This window comes from Crinia signifera, chromosome 2 (assembly GCF_055691185.1).
Source record: "Crinia signifera chromosome 2, ASM5569118v1, whole genome shotgun sequence".
NCBI lineage: Eukaryota > Metazoa > Chordata > Amphibia > Anura > Myobatrachidae > Crinia > Crinia signifera.
The window spans coordinates 357,322,309-357,341,595 of record NC_139218.1 but is presented as its reverse complement, the minus strand read 5'-3'; the positions used below and the strand labels follow the sequence as shown (position 1 = coordinate 357,341,595).

The 19,287-nt window shown below is 47.3% G+C and overlaps 1 protein-coding gene across 2 annotated transcripts in view; it reads right to left on the bottom strand.

Annotated features, from left to right (window-relative positions):
- The window catches only part of KATNAL1 (katanin catalytic subunit A1 like 1), a 95,481-nt gene extending 79,086 nt beyond the window's left edge, over positions 1–16,395 (bottom strand). The window contains exons 1-2 of one of the 2 annotated variants that reach the window (XM_083169847.1): positions 16,229–16,395; positions 9,470–9,641 (exon numbers count right to left, since the gene is read on the bottom strand). In XM_083169847.1, the coding sequence (XP_083025973.1) occupies positions 9,470–9,631 (162 nt within the window). In that variant the 5' untranslated portion in view covers positions 9,632–9,641; positions 16,229–16,395. Of the gene's footprint in view, positions 1–9,469; positions 9,642–15,945 lie in introns of both variants that reach the window. The other variant, XM_083169846.1, reaches the window with a different exon arrangement.
- Between the last annotated feature and the right edge of the window lie 2,892 nt (positions 16,396–19,287).

Below are 19,287 nucleotides of genomic sequence, written 5' to 3'. Positions count from 1 at the left end.
GTAAGGCAGGGCTATTTTTCTGCAGGCTCCAGCAGGAACTGTGGCCCTTATTCTAGTTCACTCTGACAAAATATTTCTTAGATGGACAAAACCATGTGCATTGCAGGTGGGGCAGGTGTTACTTGTGCAGAGATAATTAGATTTGGGTGGGGTTTTAGACCTGCATCACCTGCAGTGCACATGGTTTTGTCCATCTACGAAATCTTTTGTCAGAAAGAGTGAACTAGAATAAGGGCCACAGTTCCTGCTGGAGCCTGCAGAAAAATAGCCCTGTGGTAAGGTATATTAATATATTTGAAGGCGATAAACACCAAGTGGTAGCACAGCTGGATAGTGGTAAGTAATGCTGCCTTACCTAACTGAGGTCTTGGATTCGATTCCCAATAAGTTTTAACTGAGTGAAGCATCTATGCCCTCCGCATGTCTGCGTGGGTTTTCTTCCACAATCCAAAAATATACTGATAGATTAATTGGCTCCTGACAAAAACTAACTCTAGTGCACATGTGTTTGTACATGCAAATAGAAATGTAGATTGAAAGCTCCTCTGGGATAGGACTCCAACGACAATCATTCACCCTCGCAGATCAACACCTCAACCCTGGCACACCAAATATTTGCAAAAATGTTCACATACTGCTGTGCGGCAGTGGAGGAAATCACGCTCTTACGCAGACTTCCTCCATTTCCAATTTATGTTCTCATCATACAGTGCTGCCCTTTTTGGCTCCAAACAGTCATACTTCAAGAACCTCATCTCAATCTTCTAACCCCTGGCATCTTTTTCACCATCAACTACCCCTGTCTACCTCTTCATCCCCCTTCCTCACTATCTGCCCTTGACTTTGCAACATATTTCACATCCAAACCATACAATATAGCAGGACATTACATCAACAGACCCACAATAACCTGCCCCCTCCTTTCTCTAACCACCTTTCTCCATCCATTTCACCAACTTTAACTTTTCCTCTGTATCTGAAGATGGCCCTCATACTGTGAAAGCACAAAATAATGCGAGGAGTCTAAAATAACAGACAATTCAACAGATTTTTCAGACTCCTTGAATCACCGACTGAGATTAGAAAAGTCATCAGCCTGATGGTCAGCAACATGGAGTCGTGACCCCATGCTGAGCAGGTTGGGACCCACTTTGGGGTCAGGACCCACAGTTTGAGATCCTCTGCGATAGGGTGTACACACGGAGCGATCCATGCTTAATTTCTAAGCAATCTAGTCAGATCACTTAAAAATAGGGCTTAAATTGCCCCGTGTGTATGCCCTTTAACACTCCTTCCAACTACTGTCCAATCGCTCACCTACCTTTTGCCTACAAACTCTTTGAGTGCATGGTCTATAACTGCTTTACTTTCATCCCACTCCCTGCTTGATCTATTCCAGTCTGGCTTCTGTCTCCACTCTACTGAAACTGCCCTCACAAAAGTCTGCAATGATCTTCATGCTGTCAAATTTAATGGCCACTACTCTCTGGTTATTCTTATTTACCTCTCCACTGCTTTTAACACTGTGGACAACCTTCTCCTTATCCAAATGCTTCACTTCCTTGGTATGCATGATACTGCGCTCTTCTGACTATCTTTCTATTTCTCTGACAGCTCCTTTGCTGTCTCCACCTCTCCTGCCCTTCCACTGACCATAGGTGTCCCTCAAGGCCCTGTTCTTTATCCTCCTCTTTTCTCCAATACAACCTATATGCTGAGAATATTCAAATTTACCTCTCCTGATGTCTTTACCTCTCTCCTCACTTGTATTTCCAACTGTCTCTCTGCTATCTCTTCTGAGATGTCCCAGCACTTTCTTAAACTTAACATGTTTAACAGACTAAGCTGATCATCTTCCCACCCTCCTGCATTACCTCACCTCCCACAATTTCACTGTCTATTGATGGAACAACTATCTCCTCCAGCCACCAAGTACACTGCCTTGGAATTATTGTTGACTCCTTCCTCTTCTTTAAACCACACATTCAACATCTCTCACATACCTGTCGTTTTCACCTTTAAAAATATTTCCAGCATCAGACCCTTTCTCACCCAGGATGCTACAAAGACCCTCATCTACTCACTAGTCATCTCTAGAGTGGACTACTGGAATCTCTTCCTCTCTGGCCTTCCTGACAAACACCTCTCTCCACTCCTATCTAAGCTCAATGCTGCTTCCCGGCTTATCTTCCTTTCCAAATGTAGTATGTCCACCTCCCCTCTCTTACAAGCCCTGCACTGGATCCCCTTCCCCTTCAGAATACAATTCAAGCTCCTCACACTAACTTACAAAGCCATCACCCATTCCTCTCCCACCTACATATCTGACCTTATGTCTCTTAAAACTCCCTCCTGCGCTCTTCATTCCACAAACGCACCCCGCCTCTCCTGCCAACGGGTTACTTCTTTCCATTCTTGCCTCCAAGATTTTGGCCGTTGTGTTCCTTATCTCTGGAATTCTTTACCTCTCCCTATCAGACACTGCACCTCCCTAAAAAAAACCATCAACCGGTCTCTCAAGACCCACTTCATTAAACCCAACCATCTCTCATCCTTACATATGTTTATACTCACTTCTATATCTGTCAATAAAAAATGCTTCAGTGTCCTGTCCCCTGACAGAACTATCTTTATTTAGCATGTACTTGTCCTATATTGCCTTGTATTGTAAATCGTTATTTAATGGTTTTATTTATTTTTTTGTTCATCTATGTATTGTTAGGTGCTGCGGAACCCTTGTGGCACCATATAAATAAATAGATAACAAAAATATCCATCTGATAAGTCTGTGATTGTCATTCACACACATATCAGCTGTATACATGAGCTGATGGTCCAGCCGATAGATCGGCAGTCGGCTGTACAAACGACTTATTGAGAAGTGTGGCCCTGGTCTAACTCCTGAATGTGACATTATATTCACCACCTACTGATTTATCTTATCCCACTAGGGTTTCCCAACATGTCACATTGAGGATTCCAGTATGTGGAAGCAGGGATGAATAGTAACAGTGCCAGCAACATAGATTAATCAGTGCATGATTAAAGAAATCCACAAAACATGACCTATGGAGAACTTGTCATTTATGCTATTCACATGCCCAGGTTCACAGATTATCCTGCAAATAGAACATTTACTGTCAGTGAAGGGATGTTATGACCAGATAGAGGAAGCCAAACATCAATGGCTCGCAACGCAAGAGAAGACTTTTTGCCATAAAGAACACCATTAACAAGAAGTGCTCTGTGTATTTATTTCAGAAGCAGAATATGTGGACGATATGCGGTTGATAGAGTTAAATGGGGAAAACATTTCTCTTTTTCTTGTTTACAATAATTCCTCCCCTTTCATGTACCAGAAAACTATTACTAAATTGAGTGAGCAGCTGCCATTGCTATTCTGAGAGGCATAGATGGGGATTAGAGTTTGTGCCATTTGGAGGAACTAAGGGTGACTCCATAGTAGGTAAGGCTGAAAAAAGACTTGCGTCCATCTAGTTCAACCTGGTAAGTTCCCTCTCAATTAGATATATTTTTGTATCCACTATTATCATTTAGCATAACACTAAGCAATTACATGACCCAGAGGGTGTACGGTCGTTGGGTTGACACTTAAGAAAAAGGTCAACATACATTGGGTTGACCACTGATGGTCAACAGGACTAAAGGTGGCCATACACACGCAGATTTATCTTCAGATCTGGCTGGTTGGAACAAAAACATGGTTATGGATAAGAGCAAATGACAGTTGACCATTTGCTTGGAAAAGCTGGAAAACTGACAAACTGTCACTCATCCATAACCAGGTTTTTGTTCCAACCAGCCAGATCTGAAGATAAATCTAGTGTATGGGCACCTTTAGCTCAACACAGGAAATAGGTCAACATGGATGGAAGTTTGGCACAAGCATTAGGTCAACAGTCAAAATGTCAACATGTTTTTTTTTACTTTTTTTTGAGCAGACATGTGCCGACAGGTGGTATTTCATACCCTACCATCCACTATGGAGCAGAGCACCGTGCCCAAAGCATCAGGACACAGCAAGCCATGCGAGGGGACACAGTGCACTGATACGGTGACCATGTTGACATTTGGGACAAAAATAAAAAGTGAAAAACCCACGTCAACCTTTTGACTGTGGACCGAGCCATTGTCGACCTTCCGTCCATATCAACCTATTTCCTGTGTGGACTTAAGTCATGTCGACATTTAGTGGTCCACCCAATGACCTATACCCACCCAGAGTGGTCGCTATTATGTATCGATAAAGACCACAAGTATCAGACAAGACTAAAGGGGGTTATTCTGGTTCACTAATTCTGGCAAATTCCTTCTCAAATGGACAAAACCATGTGCACTGCAGGTGGGGTAGATGTTACTTGTGCATAGATTTGGGTGTGGTTTTGAACATGCAGTTGACGATTGGCACAATGCAGGATATCATGCTGCATTCCTTAGCTTGCACGCTATCTTCTGGTTGGTCGTACAGTAGAGTGGAACGGAAGTTATCGCAAGAGACCCGCGGGAGAAGCGCAATTGGCTGTACACACTTATGCACGATTTGCCTTGACATTTTCTATTATCGTGTTGTGTTCACGTTTTATTGCCAATACTTTTTTATTCCTTTCATGCAGCTGAAAACTATTGAGCAGCTACCAAGTTGCATTTGCCACTATACAGTCTCCCTGTATCAGAGTGAAAGAGGCCTCATACTATTAGTAACTAGTACAATTGTACAGGGCACTGCCCCCACAATCCTCTGCCATTCCCACCCCCCACCAGAACAGTGCACAAATCTCATGCTGCTGGGAGAATTACAGTGATCTGACGGACTACGTGACAAACGACAGCTGTGGAATAAATACTATAAGGTGATTAAACCCCGGTTTGCTGTACAATTTATTGCTGCTGGAGAAAAAAAAAAGGTAGAATTCGTCCAATTTACTTAAGTTATGGAATAGATTGTCATATATATATTTATATACATATGCTTTCTAGTAACACCTATATCTATTTTGAATGTCTTTACCTGTCGCAATTGTAGTAGCGACAGGTTTGTCTACTGTACTGATATTATTGTATTAAGGGCCTTATTCTAGTTCACTCTCTGCCAAAATCCTTCTTAGATGGACAAAACCATGTGCACTGCAGGGGGGCAGATGTAAAATGTGCAGAGAGAATTAGATTTTGGCGAGTTATTTTGTTTCTGTGCAGGGAAAATAGTGACTGCTTTATTTTTACACTGCAATATAGATCTCCCTTTGAAGTAAACCCCCACCCAAATCTAACTCTCTCTGCACAAGTAACATCTGCCCCACCTGCAGTGCACATGGTTTTGTCCATCTAAAAAGGAATTTGTCAGAAAGAGTGAACCAAAATAACCCCCTAAGCACTATGTTCAGGGGGTCTCATTTTGTTTACAGCGCTGCTGTTGCCTAGGCGCTACGCTGAATGGAGCCGTGCTGCCTACGGAGTGACGTCATCTCTACTGGTCCGTGCAGGTGGGATGAGCAGTCTGAATACCCCAGCCACCTCCCCCTCGCAGACATATACCCCAGCCTCCTCCCCCTCGCAGACACATACCCCAGCCACCTCCCACTCTCAGGAACATACCCCAGCCACTTCCCCCTCGCAGACGGTTGTGGTATGGCGGTTCGACAATAGGGATACTGACGGTCAGTATCCTGACATCGGAATCCCGGCTGCCGGTCCTCCGATAGGGGTGTGAGCGCAAAGAAGCTTTGCTTGCCACAGGTTCTATTCTCCCTCTATGGGGGTCGTGGACCCCCACAAGGGAGAATAGCCCCTGTCAGTTGGGATCCCGACTGTTGGGCATTTAAACAGTCGGGATTCCGATGTCGGAGTACTGGCCATCAAAATCCCGACTGTAGGGCAGTCATCCGGCACCCCTCGCAGACATATACAGATACCGTAGTCACCTCTCCCTCCTCGCAGGCATACACCCCAGCCACCTCCCTCTCACAGGCATACACCCCAGCCAGTAGCGGAACTTCGATTTCAGCGCCCCTCCGCCACTACAATTTCAGCGCTATTCGGTGGCCGCTGCCCGGTCCATTCCCGGCCCGACAGGAGCAGCAGATCCTCCTGTCTGCAGCCCCGGCGCTCATCCCGATAGAATGTCACATGGAAAATCGCTGCCGTCTTACAGCAGACCATTATTTAGGATGCAAGAGGAGGTCGCCGCCTCCTCTAGCATCCTTAATAACCGTCTGCTTTGAGGAGGGCGGCCATTTTGCAAGTGACTTTTTATCGAGAGGAGCGCCGGGACTGCAGCAGACAGAAGGCTCTGCAGGTCCCAGCACGGCACCGCCAGACGCAGTGGCGGCGGCCGTAACAATACCTTCTGCAGACCCCTCGGCACCAATCTTGCCCTGCACCTCCAAGCCACCGTGGGGTCTGCGGTGGTATAGTTACGCCACTGACCCCAGCCACCTCCCTCTCATAAATACAGATACTGTAGCCCTGTAGTGTGCTAATCGGTCTGTCATGATGCTGCACACATTTTGAGGGGTATTTAATGCCGCAGCGAGCGGCTGGCGAGGGGGTTAAACAGCGAGGATTGCGGAAAACCAGCGATCCTCGCTGTTTAACCCCCGCGACGGCCGCTCGCTCTATTCAACGTACTGGGGAAATCCTCGCCGTCACAGGACGGCGAGAATTCCCCAAAACAGCGAGACCCGCGGCTACTGCAGAAAACTCGCAGTTTTTAGCCGCGGGTCTCGCTGCTTCTGGAGCCGCATCCGCCAATTCCCCCTCGCTCAAAAAACGGAGCGAGGGGGAATTGGCGGATGCGGAGGCTGTGTTGAATGCTGTCAGGGTGAGTGGTGACAGCGAGCAGGAAGCTCTGCTTGCTGTCGCCGCTCACGAACAGCATTGAATACCTGCCATAATGTTGCCTTCTCTGACTTATTTTAAGCGTGATGCTTCCTTGTGTTCCTTAGTATTTGTTTATTCAGATTGTCATTATGTTGCCTCCTTCATTGCAATAGCAGACACATCTACAGTATACATAGATTTGATCATAGCTTGTAGAGGCGGACACCCTTTCTGTCTGGGCCCAGAACTGCAGCACCCCCTGATGGTGGGTGGAATGGAACTGCAGGTAACCTGGACACATGGACGCTGACAGAACAGCTTAGCATGGCCTTACAATAAAGCTTAGGGTGGAATGGGAGCTTACCCAGGGGGTGGGGGTCGCTGGTAAGGGGTATTTGGATGGGATTCCACCAGAGATAGTAGTGTATTGTCAGGGATTCTGAATGCTGCTGGATCGTGACACAACAATAGGTTGTTAATCCAGCCCTAGCCCTGCATGTGTTAATGAGATCACTGATGATCAGGTCCAAATTTGTTACCCCGACTGACGATGGGGCCTTTGCTCATGGGGGACCGCCCAGCATTTTACGGGTATGCCCATGCATCCTCAGGGTGGGCGGCTGATGTCACCTCAATAGGCAGCGGATATACAGGTATGCAGCTTAGCGAGCAGGTCTGAATCAGGAGCATAGTGGATGTGTAATGTCTGAGCATGGTGGAAATGTTTGGCCAAGTACAGATTGGGTGCGAGTGTCATAGTGGGTTTGGTTTTTAGTTAGTGGGTGGGTCTTATGAAGGTGAAAGGCACTTTAATTTCTACCCGTTGGCAATAACGGAGTTAGACAGATCCATTGATATGGGATGAAATGTTAGGATTATGCCCTTAAACAGAAGCTTTCATGGCTATGGAGAACATTTGTAGCCACATTTTGCAGAAAGCCACAGAATATATTTTTTGTAGATAGAAACAAAAAACTAATGAATGTGGATGAATGGATGCTCCCAGCTGGTTGCCTTAAACAGGCTCAATTCTAATCAATACTGAAAATCTCCATGGCTTCCCTTTCTGTTTAAAGCATACAGGGAGAGATTCTCTAAACTAAAAATGCGGTAAAAACCCTGTTATCTGGGTTTTTACCGCATTTTGGTAATCCCCCGCCGGGTTATCGCCAGAAAAATCTGGTGATGCCCTATAGAAGCCTATGGGCTTCTACCGCGACCCACCGCCGCCCCGCATCGGGTGTGGTATGTTTGCCCGACAGTCAGGATTCCGACAGTCATTACTCAGATTTCGGAATCCCGACTGCACAGTGGGGGGAGCGCAATGAAGCCCCTTGCGGGCTCGCTGTGCTCGCCACGCTTGGGGGCGCACCTATTTTATTCTCCCTCTATGGAGGTCGTGGACCCCCACGAGGCAGCAGTCAGGATTCCGACGTCGGAGTAATGACTGTCGGAATCCCGACCTCCTCCTCCCTGCACTATGATCCTCTTCAGGGTGCAGGGAGGAGAGGAGCCCGGCACAGCAGCAGCAGCCCCGCCGGGTAAGGGAGGGATGGGGGAGCCGTCGGAGGGGGGACCCACTGTCTCCCATCGCAAAGGACAACTCAACGCAAGAGCTGTCCTTTGCCATAATTATTGCATATGTTAGAGCATATGCGATAATTATGTAGGCGAAGGGGGGCGGAGCTGGGCTGCAGATGTTATAACATCCCGCCCACAGAGAGAAAGAAGGGGCGACAGTCAATATATCAAAATTAGAAGGTCCACATTGACAAAAGGTTGACAACAGCAAAAAGTTGAATCATTAAAAGGACATGAGTTTTTTCCGGTGTCAATGTCAACACCTGAGTACATGGACCCCCAATTAGTGTACCGCGTACCCTTGCATGGCTCACGAAGCTTCTGGCAAGGTGCCTCTACCACTACGCTCGGAACACTTTACTGTTCCCAATTGTATGGAAAATTCTCTCCAAAAATTGTGAAAACCCCATGTCGACATTTTTGTGTGTCGACCAATGACATGTCAATGTTTTGCTTGTGTTGACTTTTTGTTAATGTGGACCTATTAACTGTCAGCCTATCATTCCGATTCCTTTAAAACACATCTGGTACTAAGCATTTTTGATATGGGAGACATAGGGGGGGTATTCAATCACTGCCACTGCCACTATTTCCAATGGTGGAAATAGCGGCAGGTGCCTATTCAATGCAGTCTTACCTGACTGCATTAAAGAGGCAGATCATCAGAACGGGCCCAACTTTAAAAGCCGTCGGCCCGTTTTGCCAAGAACAGCCTTGAATTGTCGCGATCATGGCTGGATCTCGACAATCCACAGCCGTTTACGCAGTCACGCCCCCTTTTTGCCGACCGGCAGGCGGGACATTCAATCCTGCCTGGTGATTTGCGGTTGAGCAAAACGAAAACGGGCCAGGGTCGTGGCTGTCGGGTTATAACTTGACCCGGGATTTTAATACCCCCTAAACCTGTATAACTGTAAACATGCTGCTTTGCCTGTTGTCATTTTACCAGGGTGGAAATTGTAGTACCTGGATTTTACTATTAAACCATTTGAATGCATGAGGTCGGACTTGGTATAAATGTGCTGCGATTAGTATAAATTACACCACTCACTTGCTGCCACTTGACCTTCACCACTGGATCCCTAATGCTCTGAAAGTGCTTTTGAATTTGCTGAATGACTCCCTGGTAATAAACCATCGATGAGTCATAATTTCCCAGAAGTGCGTATTCTCTGCCTTTTTTAGCATTATCGCAGATCTCAGCCAGGTTCATCCTTGTGAACCTACAGGGAGAAAAGAAAAAGAATCAAAATGTTACAAAAATGGACACATTATAAAATACTCTATAACTCTAATAACACGAAGAACAATGAGGGCATTTCAGGCCTGCACGCTAGGCTGCATATATTCGTTACCTAGCAAGCAGGTAGAGCGGCCTCTCCAAAGCACACCCCCGCCTGAATCTCCGCAGATGTGTGCGCTTACATGCGGCCGCATACTGGAAAGCATTGCATGGTTACCCACCATTGAATGATATTTCCTCTCTTCGCACATAAACGTAAGCCTGGACTTGCTTTAAGGATGGACATTGTTGTACGAATTCAAGGCATGCGCTGACATCATGTGACGTCATCCAACCCAAACAGGCAGGACCTCACCTGCGTCAGTAGGTATCCGCCAAGCATTTCCATGGGCACGCAAAATGTGCTACCATTAATGATGGCAATCAACTATTGATGATAGTTGCTGCCCCCCTGCACTGGAACAACCTCCCGCCACCCATCGGGCTTTCTGATTCCCTTACCTCCTTCAAGCGCTCCCTCAAAACCCACTTTTTTCGACTAGCCTATCCCTCCGTCTAACCTCTTTTGATCCTCCTATCCTGCCTCCGTTCCCCTCCGTTCCTACTTATCCTGTTGTTTTTCGTTCGTCCACCCACCTATTTTTAGTCTGTTAACTCTTATGAGTAGGGTCCTCCTCCCTCACGTACTCACCCTACCTCTTTACCTCACCAGCGCTCCTGTCCTGTTCTTCCCTTCCTCTACTTCATCTTCAGTCTCCTCGACAATTTTGACACCTACTTCTGAACTGATGCTGATTTTATTTCTACCAGCTATACCCCTATTTATACTGTATTTTTCAACACACCCTGTACGTTACCTTGTCATTTGTTTTTTGTTTGCTATGTACGGCGCTGCGGACACTTTGCGGCACCTTATAAATAAACGTACTACTACTACTACTACATTTGACATCTTTGATGGTCCATGAACAAATGGTAACCACTTTTTACCATCAATAAGGGAGAACCAGATGGCTTCCCACTCATGAAACAGAGCTACAGATTATTGTTATTTGTTATTAAAAGTGTGGGGACATGGAGCCAAGGGCCACTCCTGATTCCCACAATTCCCCACCAACAGGCTCTGATTGGTCGGCAACTCATTGCACACTGAAGGAGGGTTGATTACTGATGGGTGAAACCAATGATGGTAGCTTTCCAAATGGTTTCACATCACTGAGGTTATCCATCAATGGTACCATCAGTGGATAGCCCACCTATATCCATCCGTAGTTTCAGTGGAGTGGCCACATCCACAACAAAGCTATGGTCATCCGTTCTGATTCGTCAATATTTGGAAATAGGATTTAAATGCATAGTCTACTATTCTGACAGGAATGTTTAAGATTCATCAATGAAGGTGTTTCTAGCACATAGTTGTAATTAAGACACAGTACAACATTTCATCTAGGCTTTAAATGACACTGTTTTTAAACATGACTAATTAAATCCGTACTTTGTATAAAAATGTATTATTTATGTTTACATTAAAAACAGGACTCATTTTAAATGTAGAGTAAGATTCCTTTGATATAAAGAGTCATGTACATTGCACTAGAACCTATATTTACACATTCAGGTCCTGGTTACAGCAGGGAAGCCACCTCACCACTATCATTCACCCACTTCCTGTCCCCAATCACGTGTTGTCTCTCCATATTACCTATCTCCCTGTCACCCTGTCTACCTCCATTACCCACTATCTCTCTGTCACCCACTGCCGCCTCTCCACATTACCATCTGCCTTCCCCATCACCCTCTTCCTTCCCCAGTAACCAACTGCTGCCACTCATCACCCACTATGTCACATTCTGTATCCCCAGTCACTAACTTCCTCTCCCAATCACCCACTATCTCCGTTACCCTCTGCCTCCCCTCCTCACCCTCTGCCTCCCCTCCTCATACTCATAACGCTCAATCTCTTACCCACTGCCTCTCTCGTTCCCCCTATGCCTTTAAAGAAAACGGTCTCAAGAGCGTGGTATGGGAGTGTCTTGAGCATGTCAGTAAAATGTCTGCATTCACAGAGGAACAGCCGCAGTCATAGGAGGCCGAAGTCAGACTTCTCTGTTGTTGCCCTTGTTACAGGAGCTTACAGCCCTATAGGTGCCCATACACGTACTGATAACCCGGTACTTTTTGTGCTAAAATAGCATCGTTGTGAATGCGATGCGATGCGATGCTATTTTAGCACAAAAAGTACCGGATAATTGGTACGTGTATGGGCACCTTAAGTCACAGGGATGACTGCTGTGAGCTATCTTTTAAGCAGAGAAAAATATATATGAATTCCATATCAGGATGCCATTTGTTTACCTGGTTCATATGCCCAGCTAGGTTACCCCTTGGCCACTATAGCGGTCATTAGCCATGCATACACATAGGGGTTTGGAGGTTATTCAGACCTGATCGCTGCTCTGCGATCTTCGAGAGCCCTGTGATCAGATAGCTGCTGCCCCGCCAGAGTGAAAACCCGCCCTGTGCAAGACTGTGAATGGCTTGTGCGCCAGGTGAAAGTGCTGTGCGGATGGTAGCTGATCCCAAAATGGCAGGGGCGTGGTCGTTTACCTACAAGGTTGAGGTGGGCATGCCCCAGGTGGTACCAAAATAATAGTGGTGTGGTTGCATACCTACAAAGTTGGGACGGGTACACCCCAGATAGTACATAGTTGGAAGAGCCATTAAGGTACCGTTAAGTCGGCCGCTCCATCCTTATGGAGGGGAAGGGGGCGCCAGGTGGCCTATGGGGATACAGGGGGGAATACATGAGCGGTGGGGGTTGCAGGCAGACCTGTCTCCTTCCTAGGACATGACAGGCAGTGGCGTAACAATGGTGAGGTAGACCCCGCGGCAGCTTGGGGGAGCCAGTACTGACGAGGGTCTGTGGAGAGCGTCGGTCCAGGATGCTGCTGCAGCAAGTGGCACCTGCAGTGCACATGGTTTTGCCCATTTTCCAAACAAATTTGTACTGCGATCAGATCTGAATAAAGGCCATTGAATGAGGGTGTGCTACCAAGGGACAACATAATATGAACGTAAACTGGAGAGAAAAAAAAAGGAGTGTCCTAATTGTGGTGCAACTGAGATTAGTTAAAAATTTACTTTTATTGAAAAATATATAAAATTCTGTGATAAAAAAAAAAACATACATGTAGTGATACACACAAAGAAAAGAACAGTGTTATTATTAAAAATTATTTTAAGGTGGCGAGCAGGTGGCACATTCGATTACACTTTAAATGCTTAATAAAGAGTTTGAACCAGTGTCTTTATAAGTGGGCTTTTTTATCTCAGTTTGAATGCATGTGTGATTTCACAGTAATAGCTATGTAGCTTAACACTTCACGACACAAAACTGAGTCTCACTTTTAAGGAGCCCATACACGCTGCTATCGCGGCGGCTCCGTTTTGTACTTTGAGATGTGTGCTCCCGCGCATCTCATCGTACAGTACAAAAAGTATGTGCTGCACATACTTTTTGTACTAACTTTTCATTGCATCGCATTGCATGCGATGCGATGTGTACTATTTAAGTACAAAACGTACGCCCAAAACGGAGCGTGTATGGGCTCCTTAAGTCCCATGTGATAATACTGAGGTGAGGCAATATGATTTCAATGTTGCCTTTTTATAGAGGAATCACTGGCTGCCTCAATTAACAACAATGTTGCAATTACACACTGATGTAGTGATACTTAAGTGGGCACTTGGGCACCACTCTACAGTAATCAGAGATATAGACACTGGCATAACAAAAACATTTTCGCCCCCCCGCCGGGACAATTTCGGTGCCCTACCCAGATAAGACAAGACCCCCCAGGGTAGCTGGGAGGGGGGTCCGTGCGGCGGGGGGATACCTGCGTTCAGGGAGAGGTCCCTGTGGCGCTGAGTATGACATTGCCGGGGTCCCTGCAGGGACCCGGAAACAACGTGCTATCTGCCGCCCGGCGGCACGGGAAGCTCTTCTGACTTTGAAAACACTGACTTCAAATCAGATCAGAGATTCAGCCAATCAGCGTGCGCCCAGTGTTTTCAAACTCAGAAGCGCTTCCCGCGCTGCCGCACGGCGGATAGCGCGTTATTTCCAGGTCACTGCAGGGACCCCGGCAACGTCATACTCAGCGCCGCAGGGACCTCCAGGCTCTCCCTGACCGCAGGTACCCCCGTGCCGCACGGACCCCCCTGCTCGCTCCCCGCTGCACCCAAAAGGAGGGGGGAGCAACAATAGCGCCCGCAGACCCCCCTCCCCGGTGCCTCCCCACTGTCGCAGGGGCTGCGGTGCTATAGTTACACCACTGGATATAGTAATGGTATTAGTAAAAGTTTAGAACATGGTTGCCTATTCACAGTCCGGGATGTATAGCAGCTAATAATTAATGCAGAGCTCTGCGCGGGTCGTTACTGTTAAGCCCCGGCATGTACTAGGTATGATACAGATAATATTTCAGCTCTGTTTTCATTAAGCTGCCACAGACTATTTAGTGTAAAATAAATATCCTATGCTTATATGCGCTACTAATCCCATTTGTCGCACAATCGTCTGCCCGGGCATCAGTAAGTGCGGGGTAGTAGGCTAAATTGGTATAGTAAGGCAGACACGTTATTCTCCTGACCAGGCTGTGTATTAGCCTGCCAGGATGTCAGAGACACGCCAGTGATACCTGGACAACCTCTTCCCTGATAAGGGCTGTGGGGCCATGCGCTGGTCTGTACAACAAAAAATGAAAGTACAATTTACATTAGTGTGCCACTGTGCTCACGCACCCGCTAACCGACATACGTTTCGCAGAGTAGCTTTATCAAGGCCCCTTGGATTGCATCAGAGATAAACCTTTATGCACTGTGTTTTTGTATGCAGCAGCTGTGCGTTAATATGCGAATACCTCAAGAGGCATCTTGTGTAAATAGAGGTCTCCTTTTGGCTTCTCGGATCCACTGCTGTGTCCAGAGACGCAGCTCTGATAATCTACTTGAACATTGGCCATTAAAAGCCCCCAGTTTACTGAAAACGGCTGGTATTTTGATGCAGACACAGATAATTACAGATCCTGCACATGTGCAGATCAATAAAAAGTAAACCATTGTTTTTGGTGCCCTGTGCCAGAAAGAGAATTGTAACTGGACCCTGCCCCTCCCCCTCCATTTTTCAAACAGGGACATGAGGAGCGTGGTCCGGTAGGGGAGGGGCTTGACAATTGACCAACAGAAAAAGCCCATACTATAATGCCCCTTCCCTCATATCATACCTCCCAACATGACCCATTCCAGGAGGGACACAATGCTCTGTTCCTGGACTTCTCTCTTAATTTATGATTGTCATCACCTGATTAAAATAGGGTGATTGATAAGAAAGCTGTTTCAACACAGGTGATGGCAAGTCCAGAAGCAGAGCATTGTGTCCCTCCTGGAGTGGGTCATGTTGGGAGGTATGTCATATATTAAACACATCCATTTAGAGAGCATCATAAGAAAATTAACATGGATACAAAATTTCTTTGTACTACATCCATGCACTTAACTTCAGAGCTCTTCTTCCGCTTTATTCAGACTGCAATATCACATGCAATGAGTTTGAATCCCGGCTATGTCAGGATCTTGAATTGCCATAAAGGACAGTGTGACTGAATAACAAAGAGCCATCAAGTTAAGTTAATTAATGTTGCATAGGTATTAGCAACAGAAGGGTTAGGGAAAGAAGATGGGAGTGGTCAAGAGATGCTGGGCCACAAACAGAAGGGTAGCTACAAGTAGTCCCGGCCTGCCAACAGCGCCCCCTACCAGAAGCGTACCTAGATATTTGTGGGCCGCATAGCAAAAGTTTGTAAGGGCCCCCTATTTAGCAACTGATGGTGATAAATGTATGTAAAACCGTAAAGATGGGCCCCCTTAAGCTCTGGGCCCCATAGCAGCTGCACCCCTTGCACCTATGGTAGTTACACCTTTGCCTCCTACCCTGCAGCGCTATGAGTCCAATTCAAAGCAAGGACTCGCTAAACTACAACCAGTGGCAGCAACGCTTCTTACCTGTCATGGGGCACTATTCCAGCTAAGACCCTACCACGTTATTATAATAAAAACAAAACAAACCCAATTGTAAAATAAACATAATGCAAAATCAAACAATTAACAATCAAGCATTGAACCCCTTGTAACAACAGTACATACTGCATGGAGTAACTGGGATCTAGGGTCCACTGTAACCATTGTCTCTAGTTTATTTATAACTATGATGATCCCAGGCTCACCTTCTCCGTGTGCAGTTTCAGATTCCGGTGTGCTGATCCAGTGTATACACTACAATAGGGATAAATGCACTACTATGGGATAAGGATGGAGGCTCTCTGCCGCGTTGCCACTTGGGGCTTGTAGTCCTGTACGTGCCGAATCTACTTTCAGTGCATGCAGACAGAACTACATCTCCCACCATGCACTACGGCTATATCCCAGGGTTGGTGATACAGCTGATGGAGTGGAGCTGGTGATGGCAGCGCTCTCATGCTGTGCGGGCGGGCGCAGATAGATAAATACCGGTGGTCGTTGTGTGCTGCTGGGTCTGTGTGTTCCGCCGGTTCCTTGTTATCAGGGGAATGAGCACCAGCGTCCCTTTCCTGGACTGTGCTGTTGTGTTTGGAGCGTTGTCATGGATGCGGGCTGCGGCTTGCACACATGAGCAGCCCGGGGAGGAGGAGCTGGTTCTCTGCTCCCTCATGGATAACTGTCACAAACACATATTTGTTTTTAAAATTGTCCATGAAAGTCTGTATCCGCATCCCCATTTTAATTGCAAATTGATTTATTTGAAATATTAATATTATTGTCATCTGTAAGTATTTCACAATTGTATCAGCTGTTGAAATGCTGCGAATTATTGGGAACAGGTGTAATGATGTGCAGGTGCTGGCTGAGCAGACTTAAGGTGGCCATACACACGCAGATATATCTGCAGATCTGTCTGGTTGGAACAATAACATGGTTATGGATGAGAGCAAATGACAGTTGACCATTTGCTTGGAAATGCTGGAAAACTGACAAACTGTCACTTATCCATAACCATGTTTTTGTTCCAACCAGCCCGATCTGAAGATAAATCTTTCTAGTGTATGGGCACCTCAAGTAAAAACCGGACCGGACATCAAATTATGCATTCCTAAGCTTGTACTTGCCTACCTGACCCTCTCCCTCTGTTCCTGGACTTCCCTTGTAATGTGTGATTGCCATCACCTGTGGTGAGCTGGGTACTTGATAAAAAAGGTGTTTCACCGCAGGTGAAACACCAGGAAAGTCCAGGAACAGAGCATTTCCCTTTATGGAGAGGCTCAGGTATGCAAGTATGTCTGGGGGGGATTCCTGTGATAGCTTTCACCAGGGACATGGGGAAGGGGAGATTACAGCATCCCCGTGTGGTTTGGACCATTCCGTTTTTTTGCTACATCACCCTCCAACATGACCCATTGCATTCGGTACACAATGCTCGGTACTCTTTACCTAGAACGGCGCCCGCGATTAGCGTCGGGGGTAAAAAATCGCGGCCATCGCATGCACATAAAAAACGGGTGCGACGCGATGCCCGCGATTTTCCCATAGGGATCAATGTTAAAAGTCAGATTGGACGCGATTTTAGTGTTAAATGCCTCAATGCCCGCGATTTTTACATAGGAAACAATGTTAAATGGGCCACAGAGCCCTAATAGTCCCCCTGAAGTCTTAAATGGCCCCCACAATTTTTAACGCCACCCCACGATCAACGTGAACCCGAAGCGTGGCGAGCGGCGGCGGTACGCGTCCTCCGACCTTTTCATACCCCAACTATCCACGTCGGCGTGGAGTTGAGAATAGAATAGTGTGGCGAGCGCAGCGAGCCACCGAGCCCGAAGCGTGGCGAGGGGACGCGGATACCTTCACAGTTATACGCGACCCCTCGCGGGCTTCACAGGTGTCCGTGGCGACGCGGACACCTGTGAAGCCCGCGAGGGGACGCGTTTACCTGTGAAGGTATCCGCGTCCCCTCGCCACGCTTCGGGCTCGGTGGCTCGCTGCGCTCGCCACACTATTCTATTCTCAACTCCACGCCGATGTGGATAGTGGGGGTATGAAAAGGTCGGAGGATGCGTACCGCCGCCCCTCGCTGGCTCGCTGCGCTCGCCACGCTTCGGGTTGACGTTGATCGTGGGGTGCCGTTAAAAATTGTGGGGGCCATTTCAGACTTCAGGGGGACTATTAGGGCTCTGTGGCCAATTTAACATTGTTTCCTATGGAAAAATCACGGGCATTGAGGCATTTAACACTAAAATCGCGTCCAATCTGACTTTTAACATTGATCCCTATGGGAAATCGCGGGCATCGCATCGCACCTGTTTTTTAGTGCATACGATGGTCGCCGTTCTAGGTAAAGAGTACCCAATGCTCTGCTCCTGGACTTCCCTGATAATGTAGGATTGCCAGCACCTGTGTGGAACTAGGTAATTGATGAGAAGGGTGTTTCAACACAGGTGATGACAATCCTACATTATCAGGGACGTCCAGAAACAGAGCATTGTGTACCGAATGCAATGGGTCATGTTGGAGGGTATGCTACATACCCAGACCATACAGGGAGGCTTTATTCTCTCCCTCCTCCTCTCCTTGGTGACAGCTGTCACAGGAAGCCTCCCTGGACAGGACACGCCATGTTTCCGCCCCTAAACGCTGGCTTCCTGTCAAGTTAAACTGGGTCTGCTATCTGGTCACAATCCTGGCAAGGGGAATCCTGATCCCGACGGCAAATATTAGGGTTAAAAAAAAACAGTACCCGCTGATTCCACTGCCCCCCAACAGTGCGGTTTGCAGCCCATGGGCTATGATGGGCTACCACTATCTTAGAATGTGTCAGGGCTCGGGTCTCTGGTGTTCCCGTCTGTGGCAGCAGTGAGCCAGTGGTAGATGCTGGAAACCAGAACACTGGGGGTTTGAGGTAAAGACAGTTCATATATCACTGGCACTGCAGACACAGCTAGGTGGGGAATTTGATGAGACTCTGATCAGAGTCTAACACCTCTGACAGTTTTGGACTCCGCTGGGTTCGGTGGTGAGGTTGCGGCCCTTTGAGTTCCCACACCTAACTGGCCAATCACAGGAGATGGATATTGATTAGTGCCAGTGAGCTTGGAGTTTGGACCAGATAAACTTGGAGCTTGGTAAGTGGACTGCGTTGGCCTGGGAGCCGGTGAGAAGTCGATGGCTTGGGAGCCGGTGAGAAGTCGATGGCTTGGGAGCCGGTGAGATGTCGATGGCCTGGGAGCCGACACGGGGAGTGGACGGCCTGGGAGCCGGCACGGGCTGTTGAGGGCCTGGGAGTCGGCACGGGCTGTTGAGGGCCTGGGAGCCGGCACGGGCTGTGGACAGCCTGGGAGCCGACACAGGTGGCTGTAGAGTTGATGACTGAGTCGACTAGAGTCGAAGATGTTAGTGGCCCTTTAAGGACCAGTAGCAAACTCTGCTGAAGGATGCTGGAGTGCTCTATCCTCTTCCCTTGGCCGCTGAAGATGGTAAGCAGCTTGGAAGGTGACCTGGCAGGTGAAGTACCAGGGAGCTAGTAGCAGATTGCACAG